Consider the following 20,718-nt stretch of genomic DNA (forward strand, 5'->3'; position numbering starts at 1 on the left):
TTTAAGTGTTTAGCTAAGAAATATTTTTAATATATGGTATTGTCTTTAGATGATATAGACTGACAGCATTAGAGAGAAAATATAAAGTTGTCCTTCCTGAAGCATAAGTTGGTCATTTGTGGTGGATCATTTGAAAGGCTTAAATCGCAATTATTTTGACAGCACACACTGGAAATTTCTTTTGCATTGTATTTTAGAAAGTGAAGAGAAAGACAATGTCGGACAGGTAATCATGCAGAAAGTTCTCTAGCTGAACTCAAACTGATCATGGTTGGTTTTGTAACTCTATATAATAAACAATTTCTTATAATAATGACCTAGTATCTCAATTTCATTAATTAATATCTGAAAATAATGAGACATTTTCTGAAAATGATTACTCAGAATCTCCAAAGAATGATTACGTTCCTTAAAATAATGAGATGTTTTCATAAAATAAGGAATCTCAACGTAACTTTGTATTTCAAAATAATGAAAACAATTTAGTTTTGAGTAACTTTAATCAATGAATTCATCTTAAAATAATGACAAACTTTATCATGATAATGCAAAAATTCTGTGAATAATGACTTAGTTTATCAAAACGAGAAACTCAACTCAAATAATGAGTCAGTACAACAAAATAATGACCATATTATAATATTTTATTAATTTAAATATATTTAACCAGGAAAAGCCTCATTGAGATTAAACATCTATTTTACAGGAGTGTCCTGGCCAACACATCAGCAGCACTTTTAACACATTCATAATGTAAAGTCATTAATCAAAGCTTCTACAACCTGATGCATCTTCCTCTAACACTTTCAATGTACTTTTTTAAAAAGAGATCGCCCCCCCAGACCCAAGTCCTCCTGAAGCAGATTGCAAGTAGCAGGAGCAGCAAGTAAAAGAACGTCCTCATAATCATGTAACTCATGAATTAATGACTTCAATATCTCTTATGAGACTATTTATCAAAATAATGACCTAGTTTCTCAAAAATGATAACAAACAAAACATCAAATTAATTAGATTGTCTAGTATTAAAAAATAATCAGAAACCTTCTCAAAGTAGCTATTTTGTATGTCAAATAGGCCTAATGAAGTCGAATCCCAAAATGGAAAAATCTCTCAAAATAATGACTTAAAATCTGATGGTAATGAGCAACATTTATAAAATTAATGAGAAACTATAGGAAAATAAGAACTTAGTATCTCAAAATGAGAGCGTATTTCAGAATAATGAGGAACTATTAAAATAATGACTTGCCTATCTCGAAATAATTTAGTATCTCAAAATAATGTCTGCAAAAAGGAAAGTAGCACCTTACTGCAATCTAATCCTCACCTGTGAGGGGCAGCAGTGTGCCGCGAGCAAGGCTACCGTTCAGCTTGTGAGCCACGAGAAGAAGAAACAGACGAAGAAGAAGTAGAAGAAAAAATGGTTGCCGTCAATCTCCATTTTCAAAACGGCTAAGCTTTATTGCGCACAGCAAATTTGTTCGACAGAGAAGTTTAAATAAAGAAACGGATCGTTTGAATAACTCAAGGTAAACACAGCCATTGACCGGAAGCTGCATGTTGTACAGCCGTCTGGGTTTTTTTCGTCTCAGAATATAACTGCTGCTATCATTGCTATCGAATTAGTTTAAATGACATTAGTAACCATTTTCGAGGTTACATTAGCGTCCGAAGCTAAAGCTAACGGGAGCCTGCTAAACCTGGCTAGCCTCTGGTTATCTTGTAAATATTGGTCATCGTGGACATCAGCAGGCTAGTCCTGAATCTGAGCAGACAGTCGGCTGCTGTCAAAATATGAAACACCTGCTTTGCAATGTTGGGAATGCACAGAAACATTAGCTTTAACAATAGTATCTGACCTGCCACTGTCTCACATGCTAAGCTCCATTTAAGGAACTTGTGGTTTTCTGTTTGGTACAGACATTTACTCTATAAATATCAACTAGGATTCTTGAGAATAATAATTAAATAATATTATTCTACTTATTAATTCGGCATTAATCAAATACACAATACAGGCACATTACTCAAGTACACATAAGCATTTGGCTTTTCCCCCCTGTTTAGTAACAGTATATGTAAGCCTGTTGCATTATCTCCAGTAATTTTCAAATAAACCTTTTTTGCTTTGTTTGTTTTTCTGCTTTTCTTTTTCAATTGTGTCCAAAAATATATATTTAATGTATTTGGCTAATTTCAATACTGTATATTCTTTCCAAAAACAAACAAAAAGTCAATTTCTGAACTGAGTTTGACATGATGCATTCTCTGTACAAGAGGGAGCAGAACATCTGTCCTACAGGACCAGCCAACAAGATGATGGAGTTACCCAACTACAGCAGCCAGCTGATGCAGCAGCTGTGGGCCCTGAGGAAGGAGGGCCACTTCTGTGACTGCACCATCCTGGTGGGAGACAGCCCGCACCGTGCACATAAACTGGTGCTGGCCGCCTCCAGCATGCTATTCAGGTATTCTGACCATGAGATTACAATTGGTATTTCAAAGGGAAGTATAAGTTGAATTTGAAATCATATTCAGCACGTCTTTCAAGATGAGATCAAGCAAAGTCTCAAGCTATTAGAGGAGAGTGTTAAGTCGAGGGCATTTTTGACCTTGAAATTCGATTTGACAAATAATCCTTGAAATGTTAACTTGAAGTCATCTCTCTAGCTCTTTCTGAAGTTTTTCAGCTGCATGTCGCAGCTTAATGTGTGGTTAAACGCACTGGAGATGGCTTGTAAGTGGACCTGAAGATTTTATTTATTTTACTAAGTACTAAGTCTAAGTCTATACTATAATACTAAGTCAGTTCACAAATGCTTGAAAATAAGTTTTCAGATTTCATTACTTCATGAACAATAAACAAGTCTCTCAGGAGTCTGACTGATTACCAGATTCATCACACATTAAATAATCTCATACATAACGCCCTACAAAACCAGATTGTCCAGTCCATGCACAGAAAAATCAAAAAGTAGCTGACACTCCGATGTATCAACAGAAACTATAGCTTGCTAATTTACACCTTATAACAGATAAATAACACTTTGATTTGATTTTATTCCTCTTTTTTTTTTGCCGTTGGAGGATAGATTCTCCCTGCTAAGCTTAATGACACACATCACAGAGCTGTCTCTGTTTTGAATGCACACTAATGAAAGTGGTCTTTACATCGAACAGACAGATCATAATTTTACAAAAATATCAGAATCATTTAATCAATATATTAAATACTGTATACAGTATAGATAAATTCAATGTAAAGTGCAGTTATCAAAAAAAAATGCTCTTCATTTCAGGCCCTTTGACTTTAAACTCAGGTGTAAAGTACAGACTGAATTACAGTTAATATAAAGGTTTAATGTTGCAAATCCGTCTCCATGTTTCCTTTTGTTGTCGGGTTCTTGTTTCAGAGTTCTAAGGAAAACTAACATCTCTCCAAAAACAAGTTTCAAAAGACGAGTGTCATCATAGCAAGTCTTTCGTCAAGTCTCAAATCTAGTCAAAGCAATTCTAGAATAAAATGTTAATAAAATGTAAATAATAATACAATTTCTTTATAGCAAATCAGGTCATCTTAAGAACATCGTAAGACCAGCCACTTCCTATGGGTCTGGTGGCAGCCTAAAGCAGACAACAGCATAAAAGCCACAGTAGAGAAGAGGGGGAAAAGACAGGAGAGAGGTAATGGGAACAGAGGAAAAAAAAAGATCTATTTTTGCTGAATTTGATGCACAACTTGATTTTGTTATGTGACAGGAAAATCTAAAATAAACTGTTTTTCATTAAGTTGAAGTGAATATGCAATATGCAGCGGAACAACAGCTCACTCAGGCTCTACTGTTTTATTTTGGTCGTTTAACAAAGGAGAGATGACTCGTCAGGTGGGAAGTGTGTAGAAGTAAAATTTCCCTCATTTCTCTCAGGACCCTCCTGGACGGCTCTGACGCCATCTCCATCGACACGGCCATGGTGTCCTCGCAGGAGTTTGGCTGTCTGCTGGACATGGTCTACACCGGCAAGCTGCCTATAGGCAAACACAACGTCAGCCGCATCATCGCAGCAGCAGACAGCCTGCAGATGTTCGACGTGGCTGTCGGCTTCAAGAATGTCCTCACGAGCCTCGTGAACCAGCAAACGCCAATCTCGGTCCAAGCTACACAGACTCCAAGCCTGACAGTGATCAACAAAGTCCAGAGTGTGACTCCTGAAGTATCAGCTGCCACCAACAGGGGCGACTCCACATTAGAGGAGATGAAGGCAGAGGACGACCGTCCGGGTGACAGTGAAGAGGAAGCAGAACGACCTTTAAAAAGAGTCTGCACGGAGCCATCGGAGTTCTCAGGTCAGTTTCAGCTGCTGACAACCTCAAAGGCATGAATACAGAGTTAAAAGTTCATTAGGCCCAGTTGTACCTAATGCAGTCTTAAACTGCAACACTGACTGTTTCTCTCTTTCTGACTGCACTGCATGTTCTCAAATCTTTGTCTTCGCAGAGGCTGAAGAACAAGACAAATCCTCAGAAAATATAACAGAAAGAAATGACACAATGGCAGCGAAGGTAGCCGAAGGGCCCGCCAAAGGTTTTCTGGATCATTCCTCTCAGCTTGTGGAGCTCCTCACCGGCATGTCATCTGTCCTCGAGCTGCTGAGTCAGGCAGCACAGAGCAGCCTGGAGGAACAGGAGAGACAGGTACAACAAGTTGTTCATATCAATATCTTCAGTTACAGGACACCTGTGGAGAAGACAACAAAACAGAAGTGATGTTTATGTTCACTGTTACTGACCTTTACACACTGTGAGGTGTAAGACATTACCAAAGCAAACCTACCAGACTCTGTCACATAATTACTTACCCACAAGGCCACCCTCCTTAAAGAAGAGGGCGGGTAGCACTTAAGATGTACCAGATGCAGAGGATGGAGTCTCATCAACCAGCCCTCATTCTCTCACATAAAGGCCTTGTTCTCTTTGTACTTGAAGTAAATTAAGGTACATTTCTTCTCCTGCCAGGTTGTGTGTCAGTGCTGTGAGGAGACAGACCCGAGCTCAGTGTTAGAGAAGCTGATGAGCAGAGTGAAGGAGGGGCAGCTCAGTGAGGCAGCGCTCCTCAGGCTGCTTCGGACCGTTCAACAGAACGCTCCCTCCTCCTTCCCCACGCCGCTGCTCGCTCTGCTGGAGAAGGAGGAGGGGAACACGCATGAACCAGAAGAAAACCAAAGTGGAGGTAAAGAAGGAGACTTCTCTCTGTGTGTTTTGATACGTCTCCCAGAACCAACAGGTGGGCAATAATGTCACATGCACAGACATAGATGTAGTTAAACCTTCCCCTTTTTATTACAGCGGAACCAGAGAAGCAGAATGGCACCCAAAGTGAAGAAGAGCAGGAAAAAGAGGGAGAGGAGGAGGAGGAGAACGAAGAGGACGAGAAAGAGGGCTCCTCCTCCCCTCCCGCCTCTTCCTCTTCTCCCTCCGCCTCCAAGCCTTACCCCTGTCGCTGGTGTAAGAAGGGTTTTGCCTACAAGTGTCGGATGCTGGCCCACGTGAAGCGCTGCCCGCTGTCCCGGGAGAGTGAGCAGCAGTGCCCGCTGTGCCCCAAGAAGCTGCCCAACCAGCGAGCCCTGCAGCGCCATCGAGCTGAGGTTCACCGCAACAACGCACGGGTGAAGAAGAAGGTGGCCTGTGAGCTGTGTGGCCGAACCTTCGCACACCCATCAGGTGAGAATCCCAAGCTCTCTACATCTGTATGCAACACAAATAATAATGTCAAGCTTTACGTTCCTGGCTCTAACTAACAGATTTGTTTGTTTGATTATAATTCGGTTGATGAAGCTAAAGTTTCTGTTAGTCCCTGTAATTGTTTGTCTTTTTAACAGTAAGCCATCAGTAAGATATATGTCTGTAGCAAGACCAGAATGAAAGCTACCAGCCTGTAGTTTTACTGTATCGTTCACAGAGACCTCCATATACACATCCATGGTAATTTGGCTCTGTGCCTTTGGAGGACGCTATCTGCTTCTCCAATGGGCCTTGGAAAACCTCCGCCAGACGACGTAAAACACGTAACCTGGCGGAGGCCAGGGAGCTTGCTAAACTACACTTCCTCAATCTCGGACGCCCGCCTCCGATGTCTCCTTCAAAATCCTCAGGTTTGAAATGCAGACCTGAAGACTTTTTTCCACAGCTATGGCGCCAATTTCAAATATTATTGCCTCTATCGATTACAGAGAACACCAGCTTTGTCTGACAGTTTTTTTTCCAGGAGCAAACTGCTCCGTTAAAGCTCCTGTGGAGAACTTTTGGTTTGTGTGGATTTTGGCGCCCCCTGTGGACAAAGCCGATTTTGTCCTGTACATGCTTAAGTGGTGGTGTTCAACAAAAAATCTCCTCCTGCTTTCTTTAACAGTCATATGTATCACTCACTTTAAAGCTTTGCCCTGGAAAATGTGAACAAAGGCAGCGTGCAGTTAATCACTTCGTCTGACCCCGACCCCCCGCTGGCGGTTTCAGGCATTAAAAATAACTATATGGAAATAATCAATCTTCTCGCTGATGGTCTGGTTTGTGTTTGTAGGTCATATAGAGTAATCACAATTAACTTCGGTCTGTTTCATTACCAGCGGAAAAACTCCTCACAGCGGCTTAAAATAGTGATTTTACAGTGAGAGAGTAATCCCCCCCGTTTCTTATCAATAGAACAGAAAGAAACAGAAAGAAATGAGCATTGAATGGCTTTTGACTTTAGTGTCATTCAGTTTGTACACATCTTATTTGGAGTCCTGATGCTGAAATTGACCGGAAGTGATGTCAGAATAACAATAATAACTTAGATTTATATGGTGCCTTTCAAGAAACCTAAGGTTGCTTTACATGGGAGTTCAAACAAAGACAAATTAACAAGTACAAGGAAAGAAAACAAAGTGAGCTGCGTAACGAAAGACAAACAGCTCGCTCAGCCTTTATTGTAGTGTTTTTCCCAGTCGACCACAGTGGATGTGTCGTGTTATAAACAGGGAAAATAAGCCTCAAAACATCGCAACTTTCATTGCAACTTTTATAAAAGCTGCAGCTAAATCAGACATTTTAGGCCGCAACAATCGCAGAAAATGCTGTGAAATCCTGGAGGGACTGATATTATACATGTCTAAGAGGATAGAAGGACAAATCAGGATCAGCGTCCAACCAAGGCGGATTTTCACCCGTGCTGTGTGACTGTCCATTTAGCTTTTCTTATTATATCTTTGCTCATCCGGCCCCTGTGCTGGCCAAAACAACAAAAGGTATCATCAAAAATAGAAAATATCTTCCTACGTCAGCCGACAACATAATACTCTGGGCCCCTCCGTCTGTCTGCAGTAAGTGGCTACATCAGTTTTGGGTTGGAATTGGACGTGATGAGAGTCATTAAGAATAACTATATGAACAATTTAAATCCCTTACCTGAAGAAACCGGTCTGGTTTACTTTTGTAGTTCATTCGGAGGAAGTAAATGGAGAGTCTTTCAAAACTAACTAACTAAAATAATGATAGGTATAGTATAAGTGGTTGTAGCAAAATGCAAATGTTTGTCAGTTTCAGTAATGAAAGGTCATCCTGTCCCTTGGTTGTTTATTTCCCCTCATGTTTGTTCACTCTGTAAACGTGACTGTAAATGTTCCTGTGATTTCTGTCAGGCGAGCTTTAAGAGATTGAACTGTGTCATGTTTCTGCCGTCTCTCGTCAAATCTCAGGCATGATTTACCACAAGCGCACCGAGCACTTTGATGAGAAGCCGTTTGCTTGCGAGGACTGCGGTGCGAAGTTTGCCGCCAACTCGTCTCTGAAGAATCACATGAGGCTGCACACGGGGGAAAAACCATACAACTGCAAACACTGCGACATGAGCTTCAGCGTGGCCGCTGCGCTCGCGTACCACACCAAGAAGAAACACTCAGAGGGTGATGCAAACACACACAGGAACACACTTGCCTAATACCTATCGCATTATGTGACTTTATAATTATATTATACACAGTATATGTTAAAAGGTTTTATTCAATCCACCATCCCTTTGTGTAATCTTTTGTGTAAACCTTTGGATGTCAAGTCACTTAATTCTGTGCTCACTCCCCGTGTGTCTCTCGTGTTCAGGTAAGATGTATGTGTGTCAGTATTGTAAAGCCACCTTTGCCCAGTCCATTGAGCTGACGCGTCACGTGCGAACACACACTGGAGATCGGCCCTACGTGTGTCGAGAATGTGGGAAAGGCTACAGCCAGGCCAGCGGACTCACCGTGCACCTGCACACCTTCCACAGTAAGACAGCTAACCTTTGTTTCCCTTCAATGCCAACATTTTATATTCTACTTTTTTACAGCAAGCTGGCCTCCAAATAGAACCTAGGGCAGGTTGATAAAAAGGTCTCAATATTAATGTCAATAACACACAAAAAGTTTTAACCTTATGGATAGATCAAAAGCAGATCCAAAACCAGTCACCCAGGTTTTTGCGATCCAGAGTGCATTCCTACTTCCCACTGCAGAGCTGTAAAAGAGGAAATATATCAGTGGTACTGAGGGGCTCGAAAACAAACCATTGTTTTCCTCCAAAGATGAGGAATGATGCTGACGAACACAAAAGGAATCTAAGTAAAAACAAGCTGAGCTAAAGTTAGCAGCAGCTCAGTTCACAGTCTCCCAGACATGTTTTGTCAACCAAAGAGCATCAGGCAAACACTCATTTACTGCTTTGTTCAGTGATGTTTGCAGTTTTAATGACTTTCATATAAATACAGTGTGTGACAGACCACTTCAGCACATTTTATTAAACTCTATTCTAAAGTTAAACTGCTGAACCGTCTGGTTCCCTCGGGCCTCTGTCTTCATCAGAATACTCTTTAAACAGTTAGCATTAGCTAATTTTATGGCAACATAAATATCGAGATATATTGATCAATATTGAAACGATTGTCAGGAACATATTTTTTGTCATATCTGCAAGCGTAAAGCTGAAGCCAGTGTTATTATGACAAAAATGTTTATCAATTACCTTTTTTTCCATGACGAAGACGAGATGTTGACGAGCTAAAAATAGATCGTTGATTATAAAAGCTGTGACGACACGTATGTTTTGTTTTCAAGACAAGACGGGACATTTTATTTTTATTTGGCGCTTCTAGGTCTCAAAAAGAAGCGATCACCAGCTGTCAGCGTCAGTCAGACTGTTTAAATGAGAAGCGATGATGAATATATAAAAAGCCTTAACAGTAAAAACCAACACTGCTGCTGCAAATAAGGCAAGAGAGGAATGTGCAGTATGAGCTACAGTAACTGCATGTCTTCGTTCTGTGCCTTTACATGCCAGAATGTTCCATATATGCTCAGCTGAGGATCTATATTACCTGTGCAGAACATCGTCAGGAAACAATTAATGTAAGGACGGATGAAAGAACTTTACAGCAGATTGAACCTGTACCAGGCTGATTGAGTTGTCGGCCACTAAAAAAGGTAAACTTTAAAGGGTAAAAAAGACTTAAATGTGACTAATCAGCATTTTCGTCTTAAGACTAAATCTGAACTAGCTGCCGAAATGAACTCTGGCTGAAGCACATCTGTACAGTAAAAATGATGCTCTGACAGCAGGTAACACGTTAACATGATGCTCTCTGACAGATATGTCGGAGCCTCACGACTGTCAGAAGTGTTGTCTCAGCTTCTCCTCGCTGGACGAGCATCGGCAGCACATCGAGGACTTCCACCCAAAGGAGTTCCACAAGTGTCCCACCTGCAGCAAGGTGTTCACCAGCGCCGCCCTGCTGGACAAACACAAGAGCACACACACAGGATCCAAGCCCTTCAGCTGTGACATCTGCAACAAGTCGTACCAGGTGTGAAGCAGCTCTGATGTGCGGCTCAGCGGGTGTAGTGAGCTCTGTGTTTCATGCTCGTGTCTGTCTCTGTTTCCAAAGCAACTGTCCGGTCTGTGGTACCACAACAGGACCAACCACCCCGATGTGTTTGCCAGCCACACCCGGCAGCTGAAGACTCTGGTCCAGTGTGACGTCTGCTTCAAGTTCTTCCCCAGCGCTGCCAGTGTGGCCAAACATCAGGCAGCTGAGCACCAAGGTGAGAACGACACAGGCTTCAAACAGGAGTGGTACATGGTCCAAATTATGTACCTGTAAGACGAAAAGTTACAAATATTTGGCTTAAAACAGACTTCAAGGTTTGTTTCAGAAATCGAATGTAGATTTAACAGTTTAGATTTAATCAGGAACCCTCATGAAAGCAAAATAAAATGCTGCTTTGTTCTAGTTTCTTCTTCCCATTGAGCAACAACTTTCAGTGTTTCCGGTGCTGCAGTAACTTCTCTTATCTCCTTTATTCAAACACACTTTTAATCTGTATTGTGTAAGAACAAGAGATTAGAGAGAGATTCTTTTATTCAGTTATATATAAAACAAAAGAGAGAGAGCTATGTTGTAGAGCTGCTGCCGTCTCCCATAATTCTCTGTATGTGTTGAATGATCGACTAAGGTAGAGTCTTGTTTTTGCCCGTGCACTTTCACCTTAACCACAACCACAAATATCCACAAAAGGAAACATCACAAGTAATATTCTTTCAGGAAAAATCCCTAATACTTGCTTTTTTTGGCTGTGGTACGACTCACTGTGAGACTGTGCTGGGGAAAGCGTAAACAAAGGCTGTTTTTAATGTATAAACTTTCACTCTCACACGTTACAGTGTTACAATGTTACAATTCCATTTAGCAGACGCTTTTGTCCAAAGTGACGTACATCTGAGAGTTACAAGCAAGACAGGCCTTTCATTGGCAGAGCGTAGTGGGCGGGACAGAGTGTAGACCTGGATGAGGGCGTTCAGGTAGAAGCCGTTTTTGTTGCTGTTTTGTAAGCGAGCAACAGGGTTTGAATTTGATGCGAGCGGCGACTGGGAGCCAGTGGAGGGATATGAGCAGTGGAGTGACATGTGCTGTTTTGGGTTGATTGAAGACCAGTCGAGCTGCTGCGTTCTGGATCATCTGCAGGAGATTGTCCATGTCACACGTGTTCTCAACTACTGGAAATGCTATTGTTGTTGCATGTATAATATGTTACACTATTGTTGCACTCTTCTCAATTAACCAGAATTTACATCAGGAGCATGAACGCTGTGGATTAATACGCAAGACCTAAGTGGACATGCGTCCATACATTTTATTTACTCCATTGTCCCATTATAACGAGTCATTTCTGGTTGTTATTTATCTCGGGATAACAAAGCTGGTTTTCTCGTGATTACGGGATCATTCATCTAGAAAACAAAACAACAGACTGGTCACTGTGATATTACAAACCACAACATGCCGTGCTGCCATCGCCCACACTAATGAGGTAGGTTGAGCCTGTTTCTATGTTCGTTTTGTGCTTTTGCAGCTCTGGGGATACGAGTTATGATCATCTGACGGTGGTGCAGCGCTGTTATCTCGAGATAACGAGATAAATAAGTTGAGATTTCGAGAAAACAAACAACCGGAAACTCTTTATCATGGGAAAACTGAGTAAATAAAGTGTATGGTTGCATGTCTGCTCAGGGCTTCTGTAGATTAAAGCAGGCAGGATGGATAACCTAACTCGAGTGAGACTGAAGACAGCCCCATTTGAATCTTATTTGTCGGTTTGTGGTTTAAAGATTACAGATTGATTTGGATCTTGTTGAGTCAGCGCTGATCAACACTTTATCACACAACATGGATTTGAAGATGGAACTTAAATTATTAATATCAGCTTTTAAAGGAAGAAGCTGTGTTAGACAGCCCTGTTTGTTGGTGCACACTAAAGATACAAGATCTCCTGCTAGTTTTTCCATTGTCTGTCTTCACTGTTGTGACTTGAGTGAGAATAATCTCATGAATTAATAACCCTGTTTGTCCTGGCAGGCTCTGAAGCGTCGGCGGTGCGTTGTGCGTACTGCCCGGCTGTGTTGGGCGGGGAGGAGGAGCTGCAGGAGCACATCAGCAGCCAGCACGTCAGCCAGAGCAGCGAGGCGTTCAGCTGCCCCTTCTGCTCCCTGCTCTGCACCTCCCAGATGGAGCTGCAGGAGCACCTGATCTCCTTCCACATGGAGGCGCAGGGGGAGCAAGAGGCTGGAGGGGAGCAAGAGGCAGGAGAGGAGCAGGCCTCCACCTCCCACACAGTAAGGAGCTGTTAGATACTGACACACATTGTTTAGCTCAGCTCAGATGGTAAACAGAAGAGCTAATAGTTTGTAAGACTGAGAATGGGATCAACAGAACATAATGAAAAGGCAGTTTTTAGGTAATATTTTGCTGAATTGCAATGTCTAACAAACGACATCTCTGTCCAATCAGGCGATGTCAGCAGATCCAACGGGAAGTGAGGGGGCGGAGTCAGGGATCTCTGAGGAGCAGGCTCAGCTGGCAGCAGCCCAGCAGGTGTTTGTGGCTCTGGCAGGAGGACGAGAGGGCGGACCGTCAGCGGAGGTGGTGGAGGTCAACATGTTTGACCTGCTGAACAATTCTGTCGCCTTCATCTGTGAGGACAAACCGTCGGGGCCGGACCCTCTACAGTGAACTTTTACCTTGTGACGAACGCTCTGGAGTCAGGTGTTTTCTGCTTTTATCATGTCCTCTGATCATCAACACAACTACTTCTCACAACAAACAAAACTCTGTGCTGAGGCTTCATGTTTCATCCACATGAACATTTTATCTCCTAGTCTCCAGTTTTAATAAATGTGGTTGAATAACTGTTTAATTTATCTCCTAGAAATGAACACATACAACTTTTTTGCAACAACAAATACATTTTATTGGAATCATGCTGACCGAATTACATTTTCTATCAACATAATGAAGAAAAGTTAATTGATGTACGTAGCATGTAGCAAAAATGTGAATTTTGAACATATCAGTATGTTTACTGACAACATATTTAATGTGTTTTCTGCCAAAATGGGTAATATTAAAGACCCCTCCAGGTAAAATCCAGTGTTTAACATCTGTAAACATCTCCATGTGGTGTTCTTCATGTGCTACGAGACATATCAGGGACAACATCAGCAGTCATCTCCATGGCTGGGCCTGTCTGCTTTTAAACTGCAGTGTACCAAGGACAGGCTGAACAACACGTTTTCACATTGGCAGGTTTGAGACATCACAAACCTAAGGAGCCAATCCCGTTAAGGGACGGTGTGACGCTATGCATATCATTATGTGTAACCTATGGCAACCACTATGGTCATTTTGCAAAGTCACTACTGACTGCTAACGTTAACGTTACTGCTACTAATTACTAGATTTCAAGCTAGCTACGTTTCAACAAGTTGGCACTAGACGATGGCAGAGACGTGTTTTGTTTTCGCGACAGAGGGGGCGGTTGGAAATGTGCGTAGTGGGCGGGGCCTATGCAGATTCAGGAATATTTAATGAGGGAGAAGGAGGAGATGCTGTTGTAAGATTTTTACAAGGTAATTAAACGTATTTTGCAGAAAAAACACATCAGACAGTTTATTATTTCAAGCAGAGCATTTTATATGTCTTAAAACATGACTGGAGCTGCTCTTTAAAAAACCCTACCGACTAGTTACTGCAGCTTTATTCAATATTTAAAGTAATGTTTAATACAGAAAAGCATTGAGACAATAGATTTTTTATTTGAACTTAGTGAGACCAAAACTTTTCCTTGACCTTAAACAAATATCCTTGTGTGCATGTGAATCCGGTACTGGCGATTTGGCAGTCCTGCACTTTGTACGCCCTCCATCCACTCAAACCAGTTCATAGTTCAGTACGTACATGAAGTGTTATATTAACTCTAAAAATGTTGTCAGTAATTAGGAAAGCAGTTAAGTAAATACAAACCAGAACATACATAATTCATGGGGGACTATTTTCAGCAGCGGAAGATGAATCCACAGTTGGTGATCTAGTGAGTGTTTGGGGCAGCATTGACTGCTGATCTTCACATTAGTGCACAACCCGCTCTACCTCCTCAGCCACATCAACCACAAAGACAGTTTAATGGATTTTATTGAGCTTTTGACTCCCTTGAATCCCCTTCAGGATTAATAAAGTTCTATCTTATCTTATGTTAATACCCATTCACTGGAAGTGTGTTTGACAGTGTGTTCACTGAAGGATTTCATCAAACCACCAACAAAGTGTGTGGCTCTCTAACCCCTCTCGAGCCCATTAGCTCCCCCTGAACATGTAAATCTGTAGTTTGTTCTAAAAGCAGGATAACTGCCTCCTGGTTGTTTGCCTCCACCACACAGTCAAGTTTGTGATAACCACAGCAGCTCTCTCTCCAGAGAGGACAGAGGATGTTTGCTGTGCAGTGTGAAGCCCCTTTGAGGCAAGCACAGTATTTGATTTATTATACAGGGATATGTCAATAAAATACATTTGACTTGGATTTCAAGTGGTCTGATTCTTTTTTGCTGTATGTCTAATAGTGTGTCAGCTCATTAAGAAATAGAAAACACAGTCTAAAATGTGTCCACGAGCCCGGCCAATAAAGCTGATTTGGATATAAAATGAACCCTTATTTTGAACTCACACCTGACACCCAGAAGAGGACAAAGGATCCATACAGTCGGTACAGTTTCAAGGTGAGCACCCAGGATTACCTTTATCCATTTCAACTGTGAAATATGGTCACAATCTCCCACTCCTTTCAGATTACATCACAATGTCACCAGGGAACCATGGCCCCCATACAAGCACTAATGAAATGCAGTGAACAAATCAGTGAGTGGATGTGCCATACTTTTCTTCACTTAAAGACAAAACTGAGGTAGTTGTTTTTGTCAGCGCACAGCTTCAGTCATTAGTTTTGAAAACCACTGACCAAGCCAGAAATCTGGGTGTAGTCATGGACCTGAATTTTCAAAGCCACATTAAAACAAGTGGGCCTATCACCTCAAGAATATATCCAGGATTGAAGGACTGAAGTCTCAGCAGGATCTGGAAAAACTGGTCTATGCATTTATCTTCAGTCGACTCGATTACTGTCAAAGTGTCTTTCCAGGTCTCCCTAAAAAATCAATCAGACAACTGCAGCTGATTCAGAACGCTGCTGTTCGAGACCTCACTAAGACCAAGACAGTAGATCACATCACTCCAGCTCTGAGGTCCTTACACAGGCTCCCTGTCTGTCACAGAATAGACTTCAAAATACTACTGCTGGTTTACAAAGCGCTGAACGGTCAAGGACCAAAATACAGTTGTGATCTACTGACACAGTATGAACCATCCCGACCCCTCAGGTCATCAGGGACAGGTCTGCTTTCTGTCCCCAGAGTCAGAACCAAACACAGAGAAGCAGCGCTCAGGTTTTATGCTCTGTACAGTACTGTGCAAAAGTTTTAGGCAGGTGTGAAAAAATGCTGTAAACTAAGAATCAAAAATATTAATAATTGTTTATTTTTATCAATTTACAAAATGATGAGTGAGTGAGAGTCTGCAGGCAACAGTGAAGCATGGTGGAGGTTCCTTGCAAGTTTGGGGCTGCATTTCTGCAAATGGAGGTGGAGATTTGGTCAGGATTAATGGTGTCCTCAATGCTGAGAAATACAGGCAGATACTTATCCATCATGCAATACCATCAGGGAGGCGTATGATTGGCAGCAGGACAACAAGCCCAAACATACAGCCAATGTCATGAAGAACTATCTTCAGCGTAAAGAAGAACAAGAAGCCCTGGAAGTGATGGTATGGCCCCGGCAGAGCCCTGATCTCAACATCACCGAGTCTGTCTGGGATTACATGAAGAGTCAGAAGGATTTGAGGAGCCTACATCCACAGAAGATCTGTGGTTAGTTCTTCAAGATGTTTGGAACAACCTACCAGCCGAGTTCCTTCAAAAACTGTGTGCAAGTGTACCGACAAGAATTGATGCTGTTTTGAAGGCAAAGGGTGGTCACACCAAATATTGATTTGATTTAGATTTCTCTTCTGTTCATTACCTGCATTTTGTTAATTGATGAAAATAAACTATTAACACTTCACTTAGTTTACAGCATTTTTTCAAACCTGCCTAAAACTTTTGCACTGTGCTGTACATCTGGAACAAACTGCAGGTCTGCTGAAACACTTTGAAATCACGGCTGAAGACTCACCTGTTCACAGCTGCCTTTCACTAAATTATTTTAATATATTTATTTTAATAACTATAGAACCTGTTACTACTTTATGACATTTCTGCTTAGCTTAGAAAAGTGGTTAGATGAAGGGGTAGGTAACCAACCACAGAGCGTTCATTTGAGACAATTGTACAACTAAGCATAGAGGCAACTCAACTGCACTCTATGTGACCCCAGTTTTGTCTGTACAAATGGGCATACGAGTCCCCTACCCCCCACCTTTGTGCATGCTTAATATAAGCAAGTAACTTTCAGTAATTTATGTTCTTCCTCCCTCAGACTGCATTGCACTCTGTATGATGATTGAACCTTCTCTGCGCAGAGAATAAATACTCCAAAGACAACTTTATTACTCAAGATTCTTCATTTCAGTATCATAGAACTCACTCGGTGTTTAGAGGATAACGTTTTTCTACCACAACGGGGAGAACATGCAAACTCCATGTCTGACCCAGGAACCTTCTAGCTGTGAGGCGACAGCGCTAACCACTGCACCACATTAGTTTGACATTTCATCATAATTATTGTGTGTATTCTTGAAAAACCTGCATTGTAACATCACAGTGACCTCTAATCAGTTCATCCTTGAATCCAAGTATCCGTTCGGGCCAAACGTGAAGTTATACCCTCCTGAGAAATCACATCGTCTTGGAAGGGCTCATTAATTTCCTAAAACAGCGTCTTACTGCAGTACAGCAAATGTTACTCAACCAGAATATACATCATTTATGGGGGACTATTTTCAGCAGCGGATGATGAATACACAGTTGAGTATTTGGGGCAGCAGGACAATTGATGCAGAACAAAACTACATTGTGTGTTTATAGTAATAAAGGAACGTGTCACGATGATAAAGCTAGAACATAAAGGTAACATGTTGTGGCTGCAATGCATTCTGGGCAATTCTGCATTTAAACAGATAACTCTCCTTTACTCTGGATTTCAGACATCAGAACAAATACATGAGTCCAGAAACTGATGTGTTTTGGGTGTTTCAGGGCAGATTTGTCCCCGTAAAAATAAGAACAAATATTTTTAAAGTTTCTTAGTTTATTACAGAAGGATCACAGGCAGCAGACACAGACTGGATGAATACAATCCTACAACTCACATTCTGATTTCCACATCAACACTCTGACCGGCTCACACAGCGAAGTCCTGAGTAACAAGATGAACAAAGAACATGTTTGTTTGTGAGCTGCTTGTGCTCAATGGGACGCAGAAATGTATACCATTTAATAACTGGGAAATAAGTTCCAAGGTCAACACAAGTTCTATATAAATTTATGTCCCACTTTTCATTTATAAAAATCTCACTTGACAAATGTGATATTTTCCACTCAGGTATATTGCATCAGAACATTTTATCAAAGCTTGCAGAAGAGGATCAGAGCGACAAAAAAATATATATTTTTAATTAAAAGTCAGATATAATTTAGAACTTTAATTTGAACACCTTTAATCCAGGGCGTGGGCTCAGCGGTTACATCAGGTGTCCCGTATACAGAGGACACAGTTGTTGCAGCCCTGGCTTCGACTCCCACCCTCGGCTCTATGCTGCTCGTCATCCCCACTCTCTCTCCCCCTGTTTCTGACGCTATTCACTGTCCTCTCTCTAAATGAGGGCTAGAAAGCCCTAATAATAAATATAATAAACATAAGTTAATACCTTTTATGTCACCATTCTTGTGTTTTAATTATATTTACTTAGAATTTATGTAAATTAAGTCCGAAATGAAATTCTCAGGTCACCCTGATCCTCTTCCGCCAAGCTGGAGTGAAATCAGATTAAGACTTACAGATGAAATCCTCTAGAATCAAACAAACCATGATTTATTTGAAGGACAGAACCCAGTCTGAACATGTAGGATATTATTGTCTTGTTTTTTTACAACTTCCTTTGATTAAACATCCACTGATGAGAGCTTTCAGAGAACAGAGATCAGGTTAAATATTCTTCAACATTTGTTACATCAAAAAGTCTGTACCATTGTTTGCAGTCTTATGGCCATGCAATGATTTAAAATAGACTATTGACTATTTGCATAAGCTGCCAGGTGAGACAAAAGGTTGAGTTAAGGTGCTGTGGGATTGGTACATCCAGTAGGTCTTTGTGCATCAGGTTGTCTAACACCATTTTAAAGTAGTCCACATTCATCCGTCTCACTCAGGGTTGTCCTGGAACCAAAGAACCTGCAGCTGCTCTGCTGGAAACTGGAACTTTTACTACCCTGAATTCAGTCAGGTAATACTTGCAACAGGCTTCAGGCCTTTCAAACAAGCTCCTAACAGTATTAAATGGTTAATTTGATGGTGGAAAATGTTGCCATATTTAAACTGTGCTTGTTATGGGCAATACATCAGGGTTACCATCTACTATTTATTAGTAAGGGAGACGGTTTGTTGACCAAGTTTTGATGTATTTCACTCTTGTTATTTGGCAATTTTTCAAGGATGTTGGACTGGACACAAAACAAGCTCCTTCAAATATGAAGTGATCGGTTACTTTTTTGGTAGCTTGGTTCCTGGAGGGACTGATTGATGATATTTTTGCGAGAAGAAATCTTGTACCTTTGGTCTTTTATGACAAAGCAATAAAAGAGTGGTTGAACGTTAATTTTTCACAATCAAAGCAAACAAAACACAGAGAGTACGGCTAGAAAACAGCCACCTCAAAGACAGAAAGGGGTCATATTTGCACACAGACAAAGATTAGCTCATGAGCCTGAGGTGCTACATGTAGTTATTTTAGCTGTTTTTCAATTGTCAAGAAAAGACATTGACAAAGACATTTACGGCCTCACATCGGCGTGCATTTTCCCTTTCGGTTCGGACATAAATGCTAATATGCTACATGTAGCACCTGAAACAGACACAACAAATATCATAAAAAGGAAAAAATAAATAAAATTTACAGGCTGGAATATAATCATCAACAACACCATCATCACTGAAGCTGTGCCCAAACACAATCAGCAGTAGGTGCTTCATAGTCCACATACTCTCCCTTTTTACTTTCACTGTAGTGCAAATATTCCTGTCGAGATGCAACAGACAAAGACGTTCAGAAACATGCACGAGCTCTGAGTACGAGCTCGCCTTCAGTAGTCTGTCAGGAGAACCAAACCCTGCTGTGTACGGTGTTTCATACACATACTATCATCCACATGTTGTGCATAGTGTCATTAGTAGTGCCCGACTGATGTATTGTTTTGCTGATATTATCGGGCCGATATATTGCATTACAGATATATTGGTATGGGACAACATGTTATCCTATATGCAGCAACATGAAAACTTTTTTTTACTTGCGCAAAAAACAATTCCTGGGTGAATTTAATAATCATGTCATCAGTAGAGGGCGCTCCAACTCAGTAGTTTACACTCCTCTCAGCACTGTCTGCAGTCACATGTAGCAGAGCAAGCAGCGAGGCAGACGATGGTTTACTCTAGAATTGATTGACAAATGAAAATAATGGTAAATACTCGTTACAGTTTAGTTATTTGATAGGGAAAGCAGCCCTCTGAGTACATTTACAAATTTGTATCGGTGCAAAATCTGTGCACAATCAGCAAAGTAAAGGCCTGTGTCCACTTATGGTGTTTCTTGGGCTGGTAGCACCTATTTTCTCTACAAAACAAGTGTAGCGTGATTTCAGCGCTAACCGTGCTCAGAGCAAAAACGTCCTCAGCGCGAGGTGTGTTTTGTCTCTCAGTTGAAAAAAGTTCAACTTTTGGAACACTGCTGTGCTCATCATTGTCCCTTCTTTCACACTGACCAATCAACATCAAGAAGGGGCGGGACTTCCAATATCATCTTTGTCAACGACAATGGCGGTTTATCTCATGCATCCAGACTTGTTATTTAAAGGGTACAATTTCCAGGTCTAAGCTGCTGCTAGCGCCAGGGCACGATTCCTTTACATTGATGTTATGTTTTCTTTGTAAAATTTCCTTAAAGGGCCAGTTCGCTGATTTTCATCCTCAGTTCTATCATGCTATTATGGGGAGCTAATGCCATTATGGGGGAAAAAAGCAAGCAATTTCCTTCTGTGCACCGGTATATTCTCGCTTCTACTTCTACTGAAAAACGGTAGTATTTCACTCCAGCGTCTCTCGCTGGGCCGTTCTTTTCAGAGGGAGGGGCGCAATGCACGCTGGGTGTTGTAGGAATGTAGAATAGGCGAAACCACGAGCTGTTTGTTCAACTTTCTCCGCAGCTATGGCGCCAATTTCAAATATTATTGCTTGTATCGATTACAGAGAACACCAGCTTTGACTGACAGTGGCCTTTTCCAGGGGCGAATTGCTCCTTTAAATTAAAGCAAATTTAAAAGCATACAGAGCAATTTAAAACAGACTTAATGGTCACTACCGGGGGAAGCGTAAGTGCCGCGAGACAACTTTCGTAACCTAGCAACAGTAAGCTCCAGTAAGAAGCGCTCTGAAATTGAGGTCGTTCGAGCAGCCAGCGCAAAAAATGCTGTAAGTGGACACAGGCCCTAAAGGTCTATTTTTAAACCAGCAGAAACATCCACTGTATTAGTTGCCATATTAGTCAGTGTGATTCTCAA

General features: G+C 41.3%; 1 protein-coding gene across 1 annotated transcript; it reads left to right on the plus strand.

The window, feature by feature from the left end:
• Positions 1 to 1,437: 1,437 nt before the first annotated feature.
• On the plus strand, positions 1,438 to 14,381 carry zbtb40 (zinc finger and BTB domain containing 40). Its single transcript, XM_069677412.1, has 12 exons — positions 1,438 to 1,532; positions 2,281 to 2,471; positions 3,930 to 4,348; positions 4,500 to 4,696; positions 5,018 to 5,231; positions 5,348 to 5,722; positions 7,735 to 7,941; positions 8,135 to 8,299; positions 9,655 to 9,869; positions 9,951 to 10,107; positions 11,919 to 12,175; positions 12,351 to 14,381. Exons 2-12 carry the CDS (start codon positions 2,320 to 2,322, stop codon positions 12,570 to 12,572), a joined length of 2,580 nt encoding a protein of 859 aa, XP_069533513.1. The 5' UTR covers positions 1,438 to 1,532; positions 2,281 to 2,319; the 3' UTR covers positions 12,573 to 14,381.
• The last annotated feature ends 6,337 nt before the right edge of the window (positions 14,382 to 20,718 follow it).

Source organism: Semicossyphus pulcher, unplaced genomic scaffold, assembly GCF_022749685.1.
Source record: "Semicossyphus pulcher isolate SPU_LCO1_2020_fin unplaced genomic scaffold, fSemPul1.0.p SCAF_3, whole genome shotgun sequence".
Classification (NCBI taxonomy): domain Eukaryota; kingdom Metazoa; phylum Chordata; class Actinopteri; order Labriformes; family Labridae; genus Semicossyphus; species Semicossyphus pulcher.